Genomic DNA, 18,512 nt, shown 5'->3' with positions numbered 1-18,512 from the left:
ATACACATTAATGCAGCAGCAATATTAATAGAGAAACATCAGACTTAATAGTAAAACACTGCAAGGGAACATTTTATTGCACCAGGAGCTATCTTGGGACTTTTACTGTTGACTTGCCTGTGAATAAAAAATAAACCATAGTGTTGGTGATCTACAGTGTTGTCATTCTTCTTTGAACACCAACAAGACCGCTAACACCCTATTTCAACAATCACACTCCCTGTCATTGACATAATTAATAGATAGTTTAGCTTCTCATCATCATTTGCTGTGGCCAACTGATGTTAACGATCGTAACTGAACGTAAACATTCAGCCACGTGACATTCAGCCAAACTCTCGCGAGAGTTTTACACAAGACGGATCCTTTCTAGCCATAACCATTTAAGCTGCCAGGTCTTCCTGCCTCTGCCTCGCTATGATACTGCTGCTGCTGCTGTGTTCACTTGCTATTGCTGCGTTCATGTTCCTGCTGCTGTGTTTCACGTTGCTGCTGCTCGCCTGCCCCACCACCACCACCCCAGCTTCCACCCCAGCTTCCACCTGTAGGCTCGGGGGATAGTTATCTAATCATCACTCAATGTTCTTTGTAAATCTCTGGAGTGATGAGGCCCGAGCCTACCTTGGTTGCTGATTGGCTAATGGGTACACAAGCCAAAACATCGTTATGGCATCATAAATTGGCCAAAATTTGATCAGCTCATTTTCAAACAGGTTTTTATAGAAATGGATCAGGACAAAAAAAGAGAGAATCTTTGTTCCTGAAACTTTCAGAATCTCTTTACACAGGGGGGACACATGTTGATGTAGAAGAGACATGAAGAAGAGGGGACACATGTTGATGTTGAAAAGACGTGAAAATGTGGATTTTGCACAATAGGTGACCTTTAAACAAAAAACCCTTTGTATGAAAGCATGCGGTGCTATATAACTCATCTACTGAGTATTACACAAAGTATCTTAAATTATCTTAAAAGTAGTACAACTACAATATCTATATTCTATAATATTAAAACCATTGAGCGTAATGCATACTTTTACTTTTGATACTTTAAGTATAGGCTTCTATGAAGATAATACCCATGTACGTTAACTAAAAATAAGATAATCTGTTGGTCTCACAACAGCAAATAGGATAGGGAATCATCAGTAGAAAAAGCAAAGAAAAATACATGTATTAAATGAACAGCACATGCATTTTTTTGACAGAAGTACACACACTGAACTGCTGAAGTCACATAATTTTACATATTGATATTGCACAGTTTAGTTAGGAATTAGTGCATTTTCGGTTTTGGTTTGTGCACTTTCTTCAATGGATTTTCACTGCTGGACTTTAACTAATGATAAAGCAATTTTAAGAACATGTTGTTTATACTTTTGAAGCAGATAAATACATAACATAACAAGTACTGATGTTGCTTACATTTGCAAACAAAAAACTTTTATTTTGAAAATCCCATAGAGTGCGTCATCAGAAGGGACAGAAGTGTTTCCTGTTAGCAAGATGACAGCCGGTAATATGCAGGGTTTCTTATCTTAATTATAGTGCATTGATAGTGTGTTTAAGTTATATTAAGTAGTGGTTAGATTCGTTAGTGTTTCATGTAAATATTGTGTGTGTTAGCATTACAGTGTTGCTTAAACAGGGTGATAATCTGTATGCTAAGCTAACTGTTAGCTAGCTAGCCACATTTGTTTACATGTGTAGATTCATCTTTCATTCAGGAAACACCTGCATCTTTCTGTCGTTTTTACACGTTTTTGTGTTACTTAAGTGGTTGAAGACCAATGCTGAGTCACATGTATGATGGAAAACTATTAACACATATAAGTAAAGTATGATTTAGTGTGTTATCTTACTTTGTAACCCTGGCTTTTTCTAGAAAAGTGTTACATGTGGTAATGGTTTCTTGTATTTGTAGAACATCCAGTTTTGGCTATTGGGACAATAATGTTTAATTAAAAGCAAATAAGAAATTTGGAGAGTAGTTCATGTACACTACTCTTGAAAAGTTTGTAATCTCCTGCCACAATACTTGATTTGGTTCAGTCGGATTACTCTATATGTTTGAATGGTCTGTCATGCTTTCAAGTTGTAGAAAGTCCTCTCCTTCTAGATATTATCTTGTATAATGGGTTAAATATGTACCCAAACCTGACGCATGTGGTGCTTTAGAATCCATCCATCCATCCATCCATCCATCCATCCATCCATCCATTCATCCATCCATCCATCTCTGTCTGTCTGTCTGTCTGTCCTTCTGTCTGTCTGTCAGTCAGTCTGTCTATATATCTATTTATCCATCTATCTCCCCCTTACAGTTAACTCGTATTGTTTTTGCTCTCCAGATATTTTAAAATGACAGCAGTCAAATAGTTTTTAGGGATGGGGCTCTTTGGTCCTGCGGAGCTGGTCTCAGGTCTGTGTCGTACAGACGAGCAGAACCCCTTCCCCGTATTTCAGGATGGAAACATCAGCCCCTGCTTCAACCAACTGGTCTTGGGAGCGCTGCCTCACGCAGGGATGGCCATTTTCAGCGCCTGCTACCTCAGCATGCAGAGGTACGTCTAATATCTGCAGAGATGGCAAAAGTACACACATCCTTTACTCTAGTAGTAGAAGTATAGATACTCGTGTTCAAAAATACTCTGGTAAAAGTAGAAGTACTGACTAAACTTCTTTACTCAAGTAAAATTAAAGAGGTATGGGCTTCGAAATGTTCTTATGTCAATGAAAATCTTAGGTCACAGGCTCCTCCAACGGTGCAACACATAAAAAAGAAAACATAGTGCAAGTAAATACAAATAGAAGAATCTATATTCAAGTAATTGGAATATGATATATTAGATAAATCATTTGTTATAGTTGCACTTTGAGACAAATAGATTTAGAAGCTTTAATAACAGTAATGGTAGCAAAACAGAGCGAAACAAACATTAGATTAAAACTAAAATACAACAAAGATGAAAACCAATAACTTTTTTGCAATAATGGCCACTCTACAATTATTATTCCACATCATGCACCTGTAGTATTTTCAGTATTAATGTTTCTGTTTTATAGACCTTTTTAAAGGCATAGTCTAATTATTGCTGCTTGATCTGCAAATCTGCTGCTGCTAGAAGTCATTAATACACTGCATACACACAATATGACAATTTGAGACCAATACAAATATAATAAAATCGATTTACAAGCTATAATAACATTAAAGGTAGCGAAACAGAGTTTATTGTCATGTGTACATAGCTACAGTGTAGTTATAGTGCAGAATAGTCTACGTACAAGTAATTGGAATATTGATATATATAAGTTGCAAACAGATGAATGTTACGGATGTTCTTTCAAGAGTTCAGGTGTTTAACATAATGGCCACTATGGAAAAATATGATATTTATTTGTTATATATTTCAGTATTTATGTTCCTGTTTTGTAGACACGCCCCCCCTCAGACGCCGGCTCCCTGCAGCTGGACCCTCCGGTGTTTCTCTGCTCTTCTGGTGGCGCTTCTCTTCTCTTCAGATCTGCTCCTGGTGGTCCTCCTGCAGCGGGACCTCCTCCTCTTGGACCTCCTCTCTGACGGCTGCTCCATCCTGGCCTGGCTGGTGCACTTCAGTGCCCTGATGGTGCTCCAGAGGACCTCTTTCAGGAGAACCAGAGGACCTCCACTGCTGCTCCTGCTGGTCCTTCTCTCCATCCCAAACCTGGTCGTCACCTTGATCAATTCCTGTGACAATCGGGAGTATCTAAACCTCTCGGAGCCTCTTGTATTTGCACGTTTTTTTCTCGTTTCCGCCCGGACGCTGCCTCTTCTGGTTTATCTTTTAGCGTTTGCTTTCCCCTGCATCAGTGAGGCTGGATACTCTTTGAATATCAACGCTGACGATGGATCCCCTCTCATCACGGAGGATAACGAGCAGGATACGGGTGAGTTGGGTTTTTCTACGATCTAAGGCAGGAGTAGCTGAAAGGAATCCAGGAAGCTTCTCGTCAAGTTAACTGCGTTTATTAATACAATGATACGATTACAAGGAAACACAGCTGTGGTTCCTCTCATTCAATTCACTGATCCACAGTCCACATAAGCAGTTAGCTGTTCACCAGTTGCCTGAATGAAAAGAGAACGTTTCTCCATTCAACATCTTATTTATATGTTCCCACTCTCGTATTTAGTCTTCTTCCTATTGGCTGACGTCAACGGGGGCGGGTCCTGCTTCGTCATCTTCTTTCGCCCTCTGATGACGTAGCCATAGCGCATCTCATTATGATATTTTATTATACAATTATTCTAATGTTTGTTGACACACAATAATAGTAGTAATGCAGCGTTGATGAGTGAGAGTTGGAGACGCTGTGTTTAGTATGTAACTGCACGCGTCATTCTCCTTATATTCACATACTGTACACGATTGTTAGGAAAAATATCACTCGTCACCGGCTTGAGCTTCAATATCAGGATCCATGTATTTATGATCCGCTCAATGTGTCCTTCACATGCTGATATACAAGAGAGGGAGTTACACAGTTACCAGATGGAGGAATACCGGGTCTTCTGGGTAATCATACATCCTGTCACACAAAATACTGAGTTTTTTTTTTTTTTTTTTTTTTCAAAAAATGTCAAAATTCTGACTTTTTCTTAAAAATATTGGACTTTTTCTAAAAATGTCCAAAATCTGACTTTTTCTTAAAAAAATAGACTTTTTCTCAAAATTCTGACTTTTTCTTAAAAAAGTGACTTTTTCGCAAATTTCTGACTTTTTCTCAAAATCTCAAAAATGTAATTTTTTCCTCAAAATACTTACTTTTTCTCAAAATCTGGACACAGAGCATCAACTAGTTCCTGAACAGTGTCCTTCACATGCTGATATCCAAGAGAGGGAGTTACACAGTCACAAGATGGAGGAATACCGGGTCATCTGGGTAATCATACATCCTGTCACACAAAATACTGAGTTTTTTCATTTTTTTGGGCTTTTTCAAAAAATCTCATGACTTTTTCTTAAAAAATGACTTTTTCTCAAAATTCTTACGTTTTCTCAAAATCTGAAAGTGGTCATCACATCCAGAGCATCAGCTAGTTCCTGAACAGTATCCTTCACATGCTGATATCCAAGAGAGGGAGTTACACAGTCACAAGATGGAGGAATAGAAAGCAGTATTCAATGTTTACTTCAGATTAGCTCCACGTCAGAAATGATCATGCTTGTCATATGTCTCTCTCCATAGAGGCTGAATCATCATGTTAATCACATAGCTATCATATGCCTCAAACAGTCCTTTGTTATCATGTTACTCTCAGATTGGGAGAGGACATTCAGTGTTTTACCAACAAAATCACAATATTATTTTACCCCAATATCAATATTGTGACACTTCATTGCAAAACACTTACTTTACACTTTTATCGTTCAGTATCTTACCAAAAGACAATTATTAAAAATAAAACATGTTAAACAGCAGGGGGTCTAACAGCTGACCCTCTGATTGGACGATATTGTGGGATTGACTACTGGTGCTTTCATCAAAACTTTCAGTATTTCACATTCAGTATTTTCACAACACTGACACTGCTACAGTAAATGATGTCCCTTAAAGTTCCGGCACAATATATTGCTTGTGTCTCCCAGGTGACATGGTGGCGGAGGATGGGAGCGGCTGTGTTTCCTGGCTCTTCTTCCTCTGGTTGAACCCTCTCCTCAGACGGGGGGAACGAGGGGATCTGTGCAGACCAGCAGATGTTTATCACCTCCCCAGGAAGCTTCGGACGTCTGTGGTTTGTCGAAACTTCCACCAGTGCTGGGAGTCCTGCAGACGAGGAGCAGAGGTCGGTGACGGAGAGGAGCAGTGGCCCCCGCCGCTCAGCAGGAACCTGCTCAACGGCACCTGGAGCTCAAACTACCAGGTGGGGCTGCAGCTCATGTACTTATTTATTTATACAACAAGCAGAATGATTATCCACTGTTCATATTATTCTGTCCTCTCTCCTCAGGAGGAGCCCTTCGAGCTGCAGGGAGACGTCCGCCTGCTGAAGGTTCTTCACAAAGCCTTCGGGCTGCGTTTCTACCTGCTGGGCGTCCTGAAGTTCGTGGTCAACATGCTGAGTTTCTCCGGCCCGCTGCTGCTCGGCAGCCTGGTGAACTTCATGGAGGACGAGGAGGCTCCCGTCAGTTTGGGGGTCTGGTGCTCTGTGGGACTCTTCATCACCACGCTCCTCACCTCCTTCCTCAGAAACATCTTCGTCTTCGAGGTGTCTAAGGTACAGTAAAATACATGTACAAGCTATAATAACAGTAAAGGTAGATATATCAGTGTTTCCCACAGATCTGAAATATACTTGGGGGGGTGCTGGTAGCGGAGGGGGGGGGGGTGGGGGTTGAGGTGACGTGCAACAACATTAACATGAACCTTTCTGTTGGTCGCTTGTTAGCAGACCCTTCACACGATGTCAGAGCGAACAGGTGCAAGCAGGGCCCATAGTGATAGCCCTAGTTTAAATCTACTACCCACGAATGGACATATGGGTTACTATTTACTATTACATTGTCCAAAAGTTAATCGATCGCAGATGGCGTCGTGGTCGCGGACGAAAAAAAAAAGGAAAAAAAAGATTAATTTTTTTTTTTTTAAAAACCTAAATGGGTTGCGAAATATACTTGGGTGGCCGTTAATATACCTGGGCGGCCCGCCCAAGTAAAGTCTATGTGTGGGAAACCCTGTATATGTATATATTCTATACAATAGAATCAAATTAGATCAACACTCAAACACAACAAAGATAGTAGTGATAGTAATAATGATATCAACAGCCATAAAACATTAATAAATAAAGTCCTTCATTCAAGCACTTCATATTTGAGAGGATGCATTTATATGTATTTCTTGTTTATTTTTTGTAATTTGAGCTTAAAATAATATTGATTTGCTTTTCATGGTGACATATATTGATTTCCAGTGAAATGAACTTTATAAAATGTATTTTGATCTCCTAATGTTGACTGGCTAGATGCCCACCGGGGACCTTTGTTGTTGCTTAATCCCCCTTATCCCTTATTAGGATTAAACTGTGGCAAAGATGCCCAAGAAATACTTTTGAGAAAATGGAGCATCAACAATCTTTAGTTTGTGTATAGAAAGTAAATATCTGCCAATATGTATTTATCAGAATTTTAAAAGCTCAATAGTTATCTCAATAACATCTTCGTCTTCGAGGTGTCTAAGGTACAGGGGTGGGAAGTAGTGGAGTACAAATAATTTGTTACTGTACTTAAGTACATGTTTCTGGTATCAGTATTTTACTCCACTACTTATTTTTCTGACGACTTTTTACTTTGACTTCTTACATGTTGAACCCAAATACCTGAACTTTCTACTTCTTACATGTTGAACTCAAATACCTGTACTTTCTACTTCTTACATGTTGAACACAAATACCTGTACTTTCTACTTCTTAAATGTTGAACTCAAATACCTGTACTTTCTACTTCTTACATGTTGAACACAAATACCTGTACTTTCTACTTCTTACATGTTGAACTCAAATACCTGTACTTTCTACTTCTTACATGTTGAACTCAAATACCTGTACTTTCTACTTCTTACATGTTGAACTCAAATACCTGTACTTTCTACTTCTTACATGTTGAACACAAATACCTGTACTTTCTACTTCTTACATGTTGAACCCAAATACCTGTACTTTCTACTTCTTACATGTTGAACTCAAATACCTGTACTTTCTACTTCTCACATTTTCCAAACAGGCTGGTTCCTTTAGTCTGAATGTGTGTTTGGTGGCGTGATCATTATTATTTAGAGTCATTGCGTGCCTATTGATTTGAACACGATCCGTGTATCCATCATTTCCTGGTCTTCTCTAAAGAAGAGGGACCAATGAAAACGTTGTCATGTTGCCGTTGGTCACCATGGAAACATTCATTAGCTAACAATGACATTATTGTTCTATTAATATAAAGGGAGGTCAGGTACTCTTTAAAACAGCTGCTAGTTATGGGTACTTTTGACTGAAGTACATTTCAAAGCTTCATTACTTTGACTTGAGTAAAGAAGTTTAGTCAGTACTTCTACTTTCACCAGAGTATTTTCAAACACGAGTATCTGTACTTCTACTTGAGTAAAGGATGTGTGTACTCTCTGCTCAGGTGTCTCTTTCGGCCCGCGCTGCTCTCATGTCGGCGGTTTACGGTAAATCCCTGCGGATCAGAGGCAGCAGTTTGGCCGGAGCCACGCTGGGGGAAGTGGTGAATCTGATGAGCACCGACACCGGACGCGTGGTCAACTTCTTCAACAGTTTCCACGAGTTGTGGAGCCTCCCCTTCAGGCTGACCATCACCTTGTACCTGCTGTACCTCCAGGTGGGGGTGGCGTTCCTCGGGGGGCTCAGCGTGGCTCTGATGCTCGTGCCTTTCAACAAGTTCCTCGCCACAAGACTCATCAGAAACAACCAACACATGCTCCGACACAAGGACACACGCGTGAAGGTGGGAGCGGATGTTTTAAATTAGTGCTGTGGTTGGAGAAGTAGTAGTCTTTAGATGTATATGTATTTTAACAAAAGAATAATAACTAATATTAATGCATTTAATTATTTCTTGTTAATATGTTTTAATTTGAGCTTAAAACACTATTAATTTGTTTTTCATGGTGACATACTGTATATTGATTTCCAGTGAAATGAACTTTATAAAATGTACTTTGATCTCCTAATGTTGACTGGCTAGATGCCCACCAGGGACCTTTGTTGTTGCTTAATCCCCTTATAACTTATTAGGATTAAACTGCGGCAAAAAAGCCCAAGAAATACTTAAAAAGGAGATAAATTGAGCTTCAACAATGTGAAGTTTGTGTATAGAAAGTAAATATCTGCCAATATATATTTATCAATAGTTATTTCATGCTTTAGGGATCCGAATGTTAATGCAATTGTATGAAAAGAAACAGGCACTTTTTATCCTTTTTCCACACTTAATACCTTTCACCTTTTGAAAGTGGTTTAATTTGAAATTGTAAAATTGACAATTTAAATGTTAAACCCTCATAGTAAAAATAAAAGCTGATTTGAGATTTTAAAAAAAGGACATTGTTGTGGATCCAAGGCAGGATTCTAGCAGTTTTTGCCCCAGAAAGATGTCGAGATCCCCAATATGTGTCTTTCTTCTCTCCCAGTTAATGACGGAGGTCCTCTTCGGCATTCGGGTCATCAAGTTCTACAACTGGGAGCCTCATTTCACGCAGAAGATCAACGCCTGCCGTAAAGAGGAACTGTCCCACCTGAAGGCTCTGAAGTACCTGGACGCCATGTGTGTTTACACCTGGGCGGCTCTACCTGTGGTCATCTCCATCCTCACCTTCCTCACCTACACCCTGCTGGGGCACCAGCTCACTGCCGCCAAGGTGGGACACTTTACTCTTTAAAAGGTTTTGATTAGGGATGTCCCGATCACCTTTTTTTGCTCCCGATCCGATTCCGATCATTTGATTTTGACAATTTGCCGATACCGATTTTTCCCGATCCGATCTTTATGCAATGCATTAAGAGAAAAAAAGCATTCAAGTTGTCCCTTAAGGTTATTTTTTTATTTAAATTGGATATTCTATCCAACATGGATATAGCTTCTTTCTTTCACAGCAGCATTGGATCAGTTCAGTTGTGCAGCATTGGATCAAAACAAAATAAAGCTTATCAGTACTCGTTAGCTTACTGCTACAATTAGACACTGAGACCACTCTGTTGCCAGATTTGAGAGAAATAAGCAGGTCTATGAAAACAAGCCCCAAAGAAGCAACACATACATGATGTTGTGTAATTTGAAATCAAAACTAAGGCCTCAGGATGACTTTAAGACTTGAACATGGTCATTTTTGTTTTGTAACATTGAATACAAAATAAAAAAAAAAGTATTTAAAAAAAAAAAAATTAAAAAAAAAATCCCGATCCCCGATTTTTTTTCTCCCGATTCCGATTTTTTGAAAATCACGTGATCGGATCGGGACATCTCTAGTTTTGATGCATAAACAGGGTGTCCGCGGGGTCTTAAAAAGTATTAAAAGTTGATAAATCAATTTAGCGAAAATGAAGGCTATTACATTTTTTCCAAGGTGTTACATTTTGTAGCTTGTTTTCAATAAGTATATAAATGGTCCAAAGAGGTTGTATTCTACAGTCTGCCTGAATGTAATCATTGCGTAGGTGTGTAGTGTGATTCTGTGGAGTTTATTTATGGCATCCCGTTGGATTTGACGTCATCTAAACAGGACATCGCACGCTCACTGCTTGATAGCGCGCGAAGGTCCGTTTACGATAAGGAGGAAGGACAATCAAACATACTTGCCAACCTTGAGACCTCAGAAATCGGGAGCATATGTAGTTGTAAGTGCACTGCCTTGCGGTCTGTAGCACCGTCCTTGATGGAGCACATGTGTGGCTGGACCTGTATATTACAGGAAAGGAGTGAGCAGAGGGTGACTATCTGCCTCACACTCTCAGACTTTCAGTTGCGCGCACGCTAAAGAGACGCGCTGCCATGGAAACCAAACAATGGTGTAGCTGTATTAAAGTCCGAGTGGAAACAGTCCTGAGTAAATCTGATTTTGTCGGAATCGGGAGAAATGTGGGAGAAATATGACCCGGGAGGAAACCAGGACAGGGCTATGAAATCGGGAGTCTCCCGCAAAAATCGGGAGGGTTGGCAAGTATGACTGTATATATAGTCAATGTGAGGTGAAGTGTGTCGCCAAGGTAACCGGTTAGAACTCCAAGTGGCGATGAGGTCTTAAACTGTATGGGAAGGGTCTTAAAAAAGGTCTTAAAAGGAATTACATTTGACTTCAGGATTCCTGCCCTGATAAAGTGAAGTTAACCGGGCTTTCTACACATTTAGGACACTATAGACACTTTGAGCTGGGAGTGAATGAACAGATTTGGAATTGTTTACCCTGAAACAGCTGTCAAGGGTCCAGTTGGTTGGATTCTTTTTTATTATTTTAACAGAAATAGGATATCATATTTATGATTTCACGAGTAAATAATCACCTGAATCTAAGAAGCCAAGGTGGGAAACTTTACACTGTAATTGTTTTGATGCATACAGTGAAGTTAACCTGTCTTTCTACACATATAGGACACCATAGATACTTTGAGTAGGGAGTGACTTTACCGATTTTAGGATTGTTTACCCTCAAACAACTGTCAAGGGTCCCGTTTGTGGTATTTATTTATTTATTACCAGGAGTAGACTGTAATATTTATGATTTCATAAGTAAATAATCACCGAAAACTAAGATAGGATAAGATATACTTTATTGGTCATAAATTGGGACTTTTTTTCGTCAGCATAGAAAAGACATTACACATGAATAAGAGGTAAATAAAAAAACAATAAAGATATACACATCAACAGTAGAAGATAAAACAAATTACACAAAACAGTGAATACATGTCAATAATGAAGGATATATATTTAGAGCATAGAATAACATTTGAATGGCCTTAATAACACGGTGAACTCTGGGGTAGTTAAGGTGGAGGCTTCAGATAAGCCAAGTGCTTTTTTTCCCTGCCTCTCCCTGCACTGTATATCTTTCTTTGTATTTCAAATCGTACAAATAAACCCTAAAGCAGTTAAACGTCCTCTCCCTGCAGGTGTTCACCACGCTGGCTCTGGTGGGGATGTTGATCATTCCCCTCAACTCGTTCCCCTGGGTGCTGAACGGCATCCTGGAGGCCAAGGTGTCTCTGGAGAGGATCCAGCGCTTCTTCAAACTGACCAACCAGGACCTGCAGGCGTACTACGCTCTGGGTGCGCTGCGTCTCAACCTCTGTGCTGCTCGGTTACCTCAAATAGATCACAATGTAGTATTTATTTAGTCCAAACTTTTTTCACCGAGGGCCACATACAGAAAAATATACGAAGGGCCGGGCCGCTCACTAGAGGTATACTGCCTCATAAGTTCAGTTATAAGTTATGCTCAATACTTGAAAATGCTTTAAGAAAAAAACAGCCTACATCAAATAGGGTTTTATTTATTTAGTTAGCGGCTCATTCCTTAAAACAGAAGCTTCAGATTGATTACAATAAGAGGAGATATGAAGGGTTTATTTGAAGGTTGTTATGTGCATTTGTTATTGGGCTTTTTCTTATCAACTTGAACATGTTTTCAACTTTAATGACTGAATTTATTTGAAAATTGGGCTTATTAACACATGAAAACTGTGTTATATATTTAAACATATATATTTAAGAAGTGCAATATAAGAGAGTCAAACTAAAATGTAAAACACAGATAGAGAACTATTTGAAGAAAGCAATATTAACGTTAAAAATATATAGTAAAGTATAGCAGTATTTACATTGAATTAGAATGGAATAAAATATGTGCAGTAATGTAATGGATATTGAGCAACCTGGCTCGTCAACTTAAACTGTATTTTGAGCTCAAATTAATTAAACTAATACACAAATTAGTTATATTTTGGTTGTACTGATAAATGTGCTAGTATTTATAGTTTATAATGTGTACGTGAACATGTATAAATGTCAGTGTGAAAGAGACTGTCATGTTTTGAGTTTAGATGAATGGTGTGTACAAGGGACTGCAGATGGAAATCAGCTAATGGAATCATTTGGCATCGCTCATCTGTATAATTGTGTTTTAATCATTGACTGGTTGTATAGGTTTTAATGAATACATGATATTAATAATAGTCTCTTAAGTCATTTTAGTTCATCACTTTTGATTGATCATTTTGTGGATCACCAACACCAGAATTGAAGCAGTTATGTGGTTATTCTGAAGCTGTGTGAAGTATTGCTCCTGGAAAAACAAATTTGAAAGTTACAAACTTCTGCAAGTACTGATTTAAACCCTTTATCCATGATGTGTTTGTAGATCAGAGTCAAAACTAATCAGTCTTTCAAAAATATAGAAGTTGTTATAATTACAATTACCTATCACTATATATAATAAAATGTCCTTCCACATCTGTCGTAGTGTCTCCTGAAGACGGTCAGACGTCCATCCTGATGAGCCAGGGGACTTTTTCCTGGCAGGATCCAGACGGTCCGGACCAGAACGAAGACAGAGGAACTGATCCTGGAGAGTCCACAGGAAGTCTGCGGCTGCACAGCCTCTCTCTGCACATCACCAAGGTTCACACACACACACACACACACACACACACACACACACACACACACACACACACACACACACACACACACACACACACACACACACACACACACACACACACACAGGATACAGTCACTGTACTGCCTTCATGCTGACAGCTCTTAAAGATCTCCTATCAGGCTATTGTTAGGCATATATTATGGGGATATATAAAAACATGTCCTCAAAATACCAAACAGATCGTGCATTTTAGGCATCCCTCATATCCCTCTATATAAGCCCTGTTAGAGAACTGCTGATTCTGGGTCTTTAGCTGAAATTTTTTTGGGGAAAAAAAGATACTCAGCTAAATGGTTAAACACCATATCACGTTCAAAACCACTTCAAGGATTATCTCTGAAACAGTATGGAGCTCAAAGGCTTTCTCTCTTGCCGGTTATACCACAAGGTGAGTTCCTTTTTATTTCCTGCTTCTTCACACACATGCTCTCCAGTACAGGTTAGCTCTGAGTGTTAGCGATGCTAATGTAAACACCGACCATATTACGTCCAAAACAGTCGGGCATCGTTTCTGATGGCAACTTTCTGATTGGGCCGTGGGTCCACATTTCAGATATTACGTCATGTCGGACGCAAATCTGGATCAAATCCGTTGTTCCCCCGTTTTTAGAGATTTGGGTACAGAGGAAAAGAGAGAAGGTTTTATTTTCTGACGTTGCTTGAGTTCCCCGACACACCGGGGACACATCTTTATGTATAAAATACATACAAAAAGTGACTTTTGCATGGAAGGACACCTTTCACTTAGCACACCAAATACATCAGAGGAGTTAATGAGTCTAATTATATAATATATGTCATTGTGTCTTCAGGGCTCCCTGGTGGTTGTGGTGGGGAAGGTCGGCTGTGGGAAGAGCTCCTTACTGGCTGCTCTGACCGGAGAACTGAACAGGTAAACTGCCCCCAGTACACAATAACATAGCAGCAATATTAACACTAAAACATCACATTTAATATTAATAAACTTTATTTTATTGCGTAGTAAATACTTTTACTTTAAAGGTCCTATATTCTGCTGATGTTCAGGTGTATATCAGTATGTAGTATCTCTACTTTAAAGAGTCCTCTCCTGCTGATGTTCAGGTGTATATCAGTATGTAGTGTCTCTACTTTAAAGAGTCCTCTCCTGCTGATGTTCAGGTGTATATCAGTATGTAGTTTCTCTACTTTAAAGAGTCCTCTCCTGCTGATGTTCAGGTGTATATCAGTATGTAGTGTCTCTACTTTAAAGAGTCCTCTCCTGCTGATGTTCAGGTGTATATCAGTATGTAGTGTCTCTACTTTAAAGAGTCCTCTCCTGCTGATGTCCAGGAGTATATCAGTATGTAGTGTCTCTACTTTAAAGAGTCCTCTCCTGCTGATGTTCAGGTGTATATCAGTATGTAGTATCTCTACTTTAAAGAGTCCTCTCCTGCTGATGTTCAGGTGTATATCAGTATGTAGTGTCTCTACTTTAAAGAGTCCTCTCCTGCTGATGTTCAGGTGTATATCAGTATGTAGTGTCTCTCCTTTAAAGAGTCCTCTCCTGCTGATGTTCAGGTGTATATCAGTATGTAGTGTCTCTACTTTAAAGAGTCCTCTCCTGCTGATGTTCAGGTTTATATCAGTATGTAGTGTCTCTACTTTAAAGAGTCCTCTCCTGCTGATGTTCAGGTGTATATCAGTGTGTAGTGTCTCTACTTTAAAGAGTCTTCCCCTGCTGATGTTCAGGTGTATATCAGTATGTAGTGTCTCTACTTTAAAGAGTCCTCTCCTGATGATGTTCAGGTGTATATCAGTATGTAGGTTCTCTACTTTAAAGAGTCCTCTCCTGCTGATGTTGAGGTGTATATCAGTATGTAGTGTCTCTACTTTAAAGAGTCCTCTCCTGCTGATGTTCAGGTGTATATCAGTATGTAGTGTCTCTACTTTAAAGAGTCCTCTCCTGCTGATGTTCAGGTGTATATCAGTATGTAGTGTCTCTACTTTAAAGAGTCCTCTCCTGTTGATGTTCAGGTGTATATCAGTATGTAGTGTCTCTACTTTAAAGAGTCCTCTCCTGCTGATGTTCAGGTGTATATCAGTATGTAGTCTCTCTACTTTAAAGAGTCCTCTCCTGCTGATGTTCAGGTGTATATCAGTATGTAGTTTCTCTACTTTAAAGAGTCCTCTCCTGCTGATATTCAGGTGTATATCAGTATGTAGTGTCTCTACTTTAAAGAGTCCTCTCCTGCTGATGTTCAGGTGTATATCAGTATGTAGTGTCTCTACTTTAAAGAGTCCTCTCCTGCTGATGTTCAGGTGTATATCAGTATGTAGTGTCTCTACTTTAAAGAGTCCTCTCCTGCTGATGTTCAGGTGTATATGAGTATGTAGTGTCTCTACTTTAAAGAGTCCTCTCCTGCTGATGTTCAGGTGTATATCAGTATGTAGTGTCTCTACTTTAAAGAGTCCTCTCCTGCTGATGTTCAGGTGTATATCAGTATGTAGTGTCTCTACTTTAAAGAGTCCTCTCCTGCTGATGTTCAGGTTTATATCTTGTAATATCTTTTTATCCCGTCTGTTGTGGCAACTAGAATAATTTTGTCCTTCATAGAAACAACTTTAACAGATTTAATAGAAATAATCAATGTTTAGGTCTTAGAACAGCATTTAGAGTCAATAACTGACAACACTCCTTATATTTATGTTGCTCACAAGAGATGAATTATTTAGGTATTAGTAAACACTGATGTTCATGGTCTACAGCTGAAGACCTATATTTTTAAATTGGCTTTTGTCTCTATTTGAAATGTGTGTGTTCTGTTCTCATGTCTGTTCCTTTCAGGACTCCACGTGGTCTGTGTTTTGTTTTTATGTTGACCTCAATGTCTGCCTCATTTTGCATTCATGTTTCTGTGGTCTTCATTTTAACTTTTGTTCTTTCTTGTGAAGCACTTTGTGAATTGTATTTCTGTGAAAGGTGCTATACTAAATAAACATATTATTATTATTATTATTATTATTATTATTATTATGTTCCCGCCCCTCAGGCTGAGTGGCGTGGTGTTTGTTGCAGACAGAGAGGGAGGCTTCGGTCTGGCGTCTCAGGATCCGTGGATCCAGCATGCATCGGTGCGGGAAAACATCCTGTTCGGCAGGAACTACGATCCCATCTTCTACCAGACTGTGATCGAGGCCTGCGCTCTCACAGAGGACTTCAACGTAAGATTACTGCATTCATTCAAATACACTCAATTGGTTCTGCATAATTAACATTTATATTAAACTCTTTCTAAATGTGTCCTCAGGTTTTACCAAACGGAGACAGGACGGAGGTCGGGGAGAACGGAGTGACGCTGAGCGGAGGACAGAAAGCTCGCCTGGCCCTCGCTAGAGCCGTGTACATGGTGAGTCTCTACACAGACCTAACACAGGATTCAAACACACAGGGATCAGGTTTCACTTAACACACAAGTCATAGGGTGCGTTACACTTCGGTTAAATGGATTCCTTGCGTCCCTGACTTGCGTAGTTTCCCTGCTACTAGTCCCTCCCACCAGGGAAGCATGGAGAGACGCAAGGAAACCACGAGAAGCAGGGAAATGAGTTTTAAGAGCAATGGGACGTCCTTTCCTCCGGAGCGTCACGTGAAGCGACGTCCGTTTGTGATTGTCATACTGATATTCTGTACAAACTTTGAAGTCCACGGAGAGAAATTTAACATTTGTGAAATTGGGCTATATAAATAAACATTGATTGATTGAAACATTGATGACGCCGCACAGCTGATCGTCTGACAGCAGCCAGATCTGTGCATGCGCTGCATCGTCCAATCAGTGAGCGATACACAGTAAGGGGGCGGGGCGAGTGTCTGAGGATTTCACCGGAGGATGGTCTGGTAGTTCCCCGATTATCGCTCCTCGGTCCTCCGGCACACATAAGGCCACTGGGACGCTACTCAAGATGGCGCAGACAAATCAACTTCCGGTGATACCGAGCCAGAGGAGCGAGGAAATGAAGTATAAGAGAAGTGAAACGCAGCCTTAGTCTGCAGAGAACAAGGAGACAAGCACTTTTATGGTCTTGTTATTGTTAAAAAACAAGATTTGATACATCTGTACTGACACACCTTTTTTAATTGAATTCATTAAAGTTTCAAGATGAAGTAAAGATGGTGGCGTGCTGGATCTGCTTGTAGAACATGTATTCAATGGACGAGACTAACAACATTCCTTATCATTTAAAAGTTTGTATTCATATGTTATATTCATGTTTTTTATATTTCCTTCATTACTAACAATTTTAACAGAGAAAACTAATAACACAATGGCTTTTAATTCCAGCTTGTTACAGGCAAAAGGAAATAGAAAATAATGCACGTTTTGATATTAGTGCATGCCAAAAGGTAACATGGAACAAAGTAGTAGTTATGTGTAATCAGCAGGTGTGTGGTGTGATGCAACTCTTTCCTCTATTTACTTTCTCGCAGGACAAAGACATCTACCTCCTGGATGACCCGTTGGCAGCGGTTGATACAGACGTGGCCGAACACCTGATGAAGAAATGCATCATTGAGCTCCTCAGGGGAAAGACCAGAATCCTTTGCACTCACCGTGTAGAGTTTGTGGACAAAGCTGACCTGGTGGTGCTCATGGACAACGGAACGATCATCAAGACAGGTAGAGAAGGACATCTGGCTCAAACGGGCGGAAATGTCACACACCATTTTGTTTGTTGCATTGTTTGTTTCGTGCTAGTTTTGTTTGGGTTTAAAGGTCCCATGACATGCTTTTCCGGTTATCACCCGTCCCCTTGTGTGTTATGAAGGTTTTTCTGCATGTAGACGGTCTGCAGAGTCAAACCCCTCAAAGTACACCCTGTAGCGAGTAAAACTCTAACACAGAAAATACCTCCCCAAAACGCCTCGTTGGAGATACGTCACTGTCCATTGATTCTTCCGGGTAACTCATGATGTCATGCTTGTTACCCCGGAATCAAATGGACCAATCCGTTGAGCCGTTACGTCCGCGGAGCCGTTACGTTAAGCCCCCTCTGATTGGTCCAAATTGACCAATCCACGGACTTCCTCACACACACACTCAATGCAGGCAGCTCTGCTGATCTCTCCTCCCTGGCTGCAGGCTGATAACAGACAGTTGGGATCGCGGCAAAATTCTCTCTGCAGACCCATTCTCTCTGCAGACCTATTCTCACAGCGTGTATCAACCTTTCTCTTACTCAATATCAAGCCACACTTATTGTTTTTACTTCGGCTGTGACTTTGTGTGTGCTCAGGATGAGTTTGGCTGTGTATCGCTAAACAAGGAAACCACACC

The 18,512-nt window shown here is 40.0% G+C and overlaps 1 protein-coding gene across 1 annotated transcript in view; it reads left to right on the top strand.

Moving 5' to 3' along the window:
• The first annotated feature begins 1,186 nt into the window (after positions 1-1,186).
• Positions 1,187-18,512, top strand: part of abcc10 (ATP-binding cassette, sub-family C (CFTR/MRP), member 10) — a 25,914-nt gene continuing 8,588 nt past the window's right edge. Inside the window, exons 1-13 of the mRNA XM_079690977.1 lie at positions 1,187-1,516; positions 2,352-2,564; positions 3,440-3,930; positions 5,634-5,908; positions 5,996-6,262; positions 8,166-8,504; positions 9,190-9,417; positions 11,666-11,822; positions 13,015-13,172; positions 14,028-14,107; positions 16,227-16,398; positions 16,485-16,583; positions 17,666-17,980. Coding sequence (XP_079547103.1) covers positions 2,389-2,564; positions 3,440-3,930; positions 5,634-5,908; positions 5,996-6,262; positions 8,166-8,504; positions 9,190-9,417; positions 11,666-11,822; positions 13,015-13,172; positions 14,028-14,107; positions 16,227-16,398; positions 16,485-16,583; positions 17,666-17,980 — 2,757 coding nt within the window. The 5' untranslated portion in view covers positions 1,187-1,516; positions 2,352-2,388. The remainder of the gene's footprint in view (positions 1,517-2,351; positions 2,565-3,439; positions 3,931-5,633; positions 5,909-5,995; positions 6,263-8,165; positions 8,505-9,189; positions 9,418-11,665; positions 11,823-13,014; positions 13,173-14,027; positions 14,108-16,226; positions 16,399-16,484; positions 16,584-17,665; positions 17,981-18,512) is intronic.

This window comes from Notothenia rossii (genome assembly GCF_949606895.1).
Source record: "Notothenia rossii genome assembly, chromosome: 1".
In the NCBI taxonomy this organism is placed as follows: domain Eukaryota; kingdom Metazoa; phylum Chordata; class Actinopteri; order Perciformes; family Nototheniidae; genus Notothenia; species Notothenia rossii.
The sequence above is the reverse complement of the archived record's forward strand: the minus strand, read 5'-3'. Positions and strand labels throughout refer to the sequence as shown.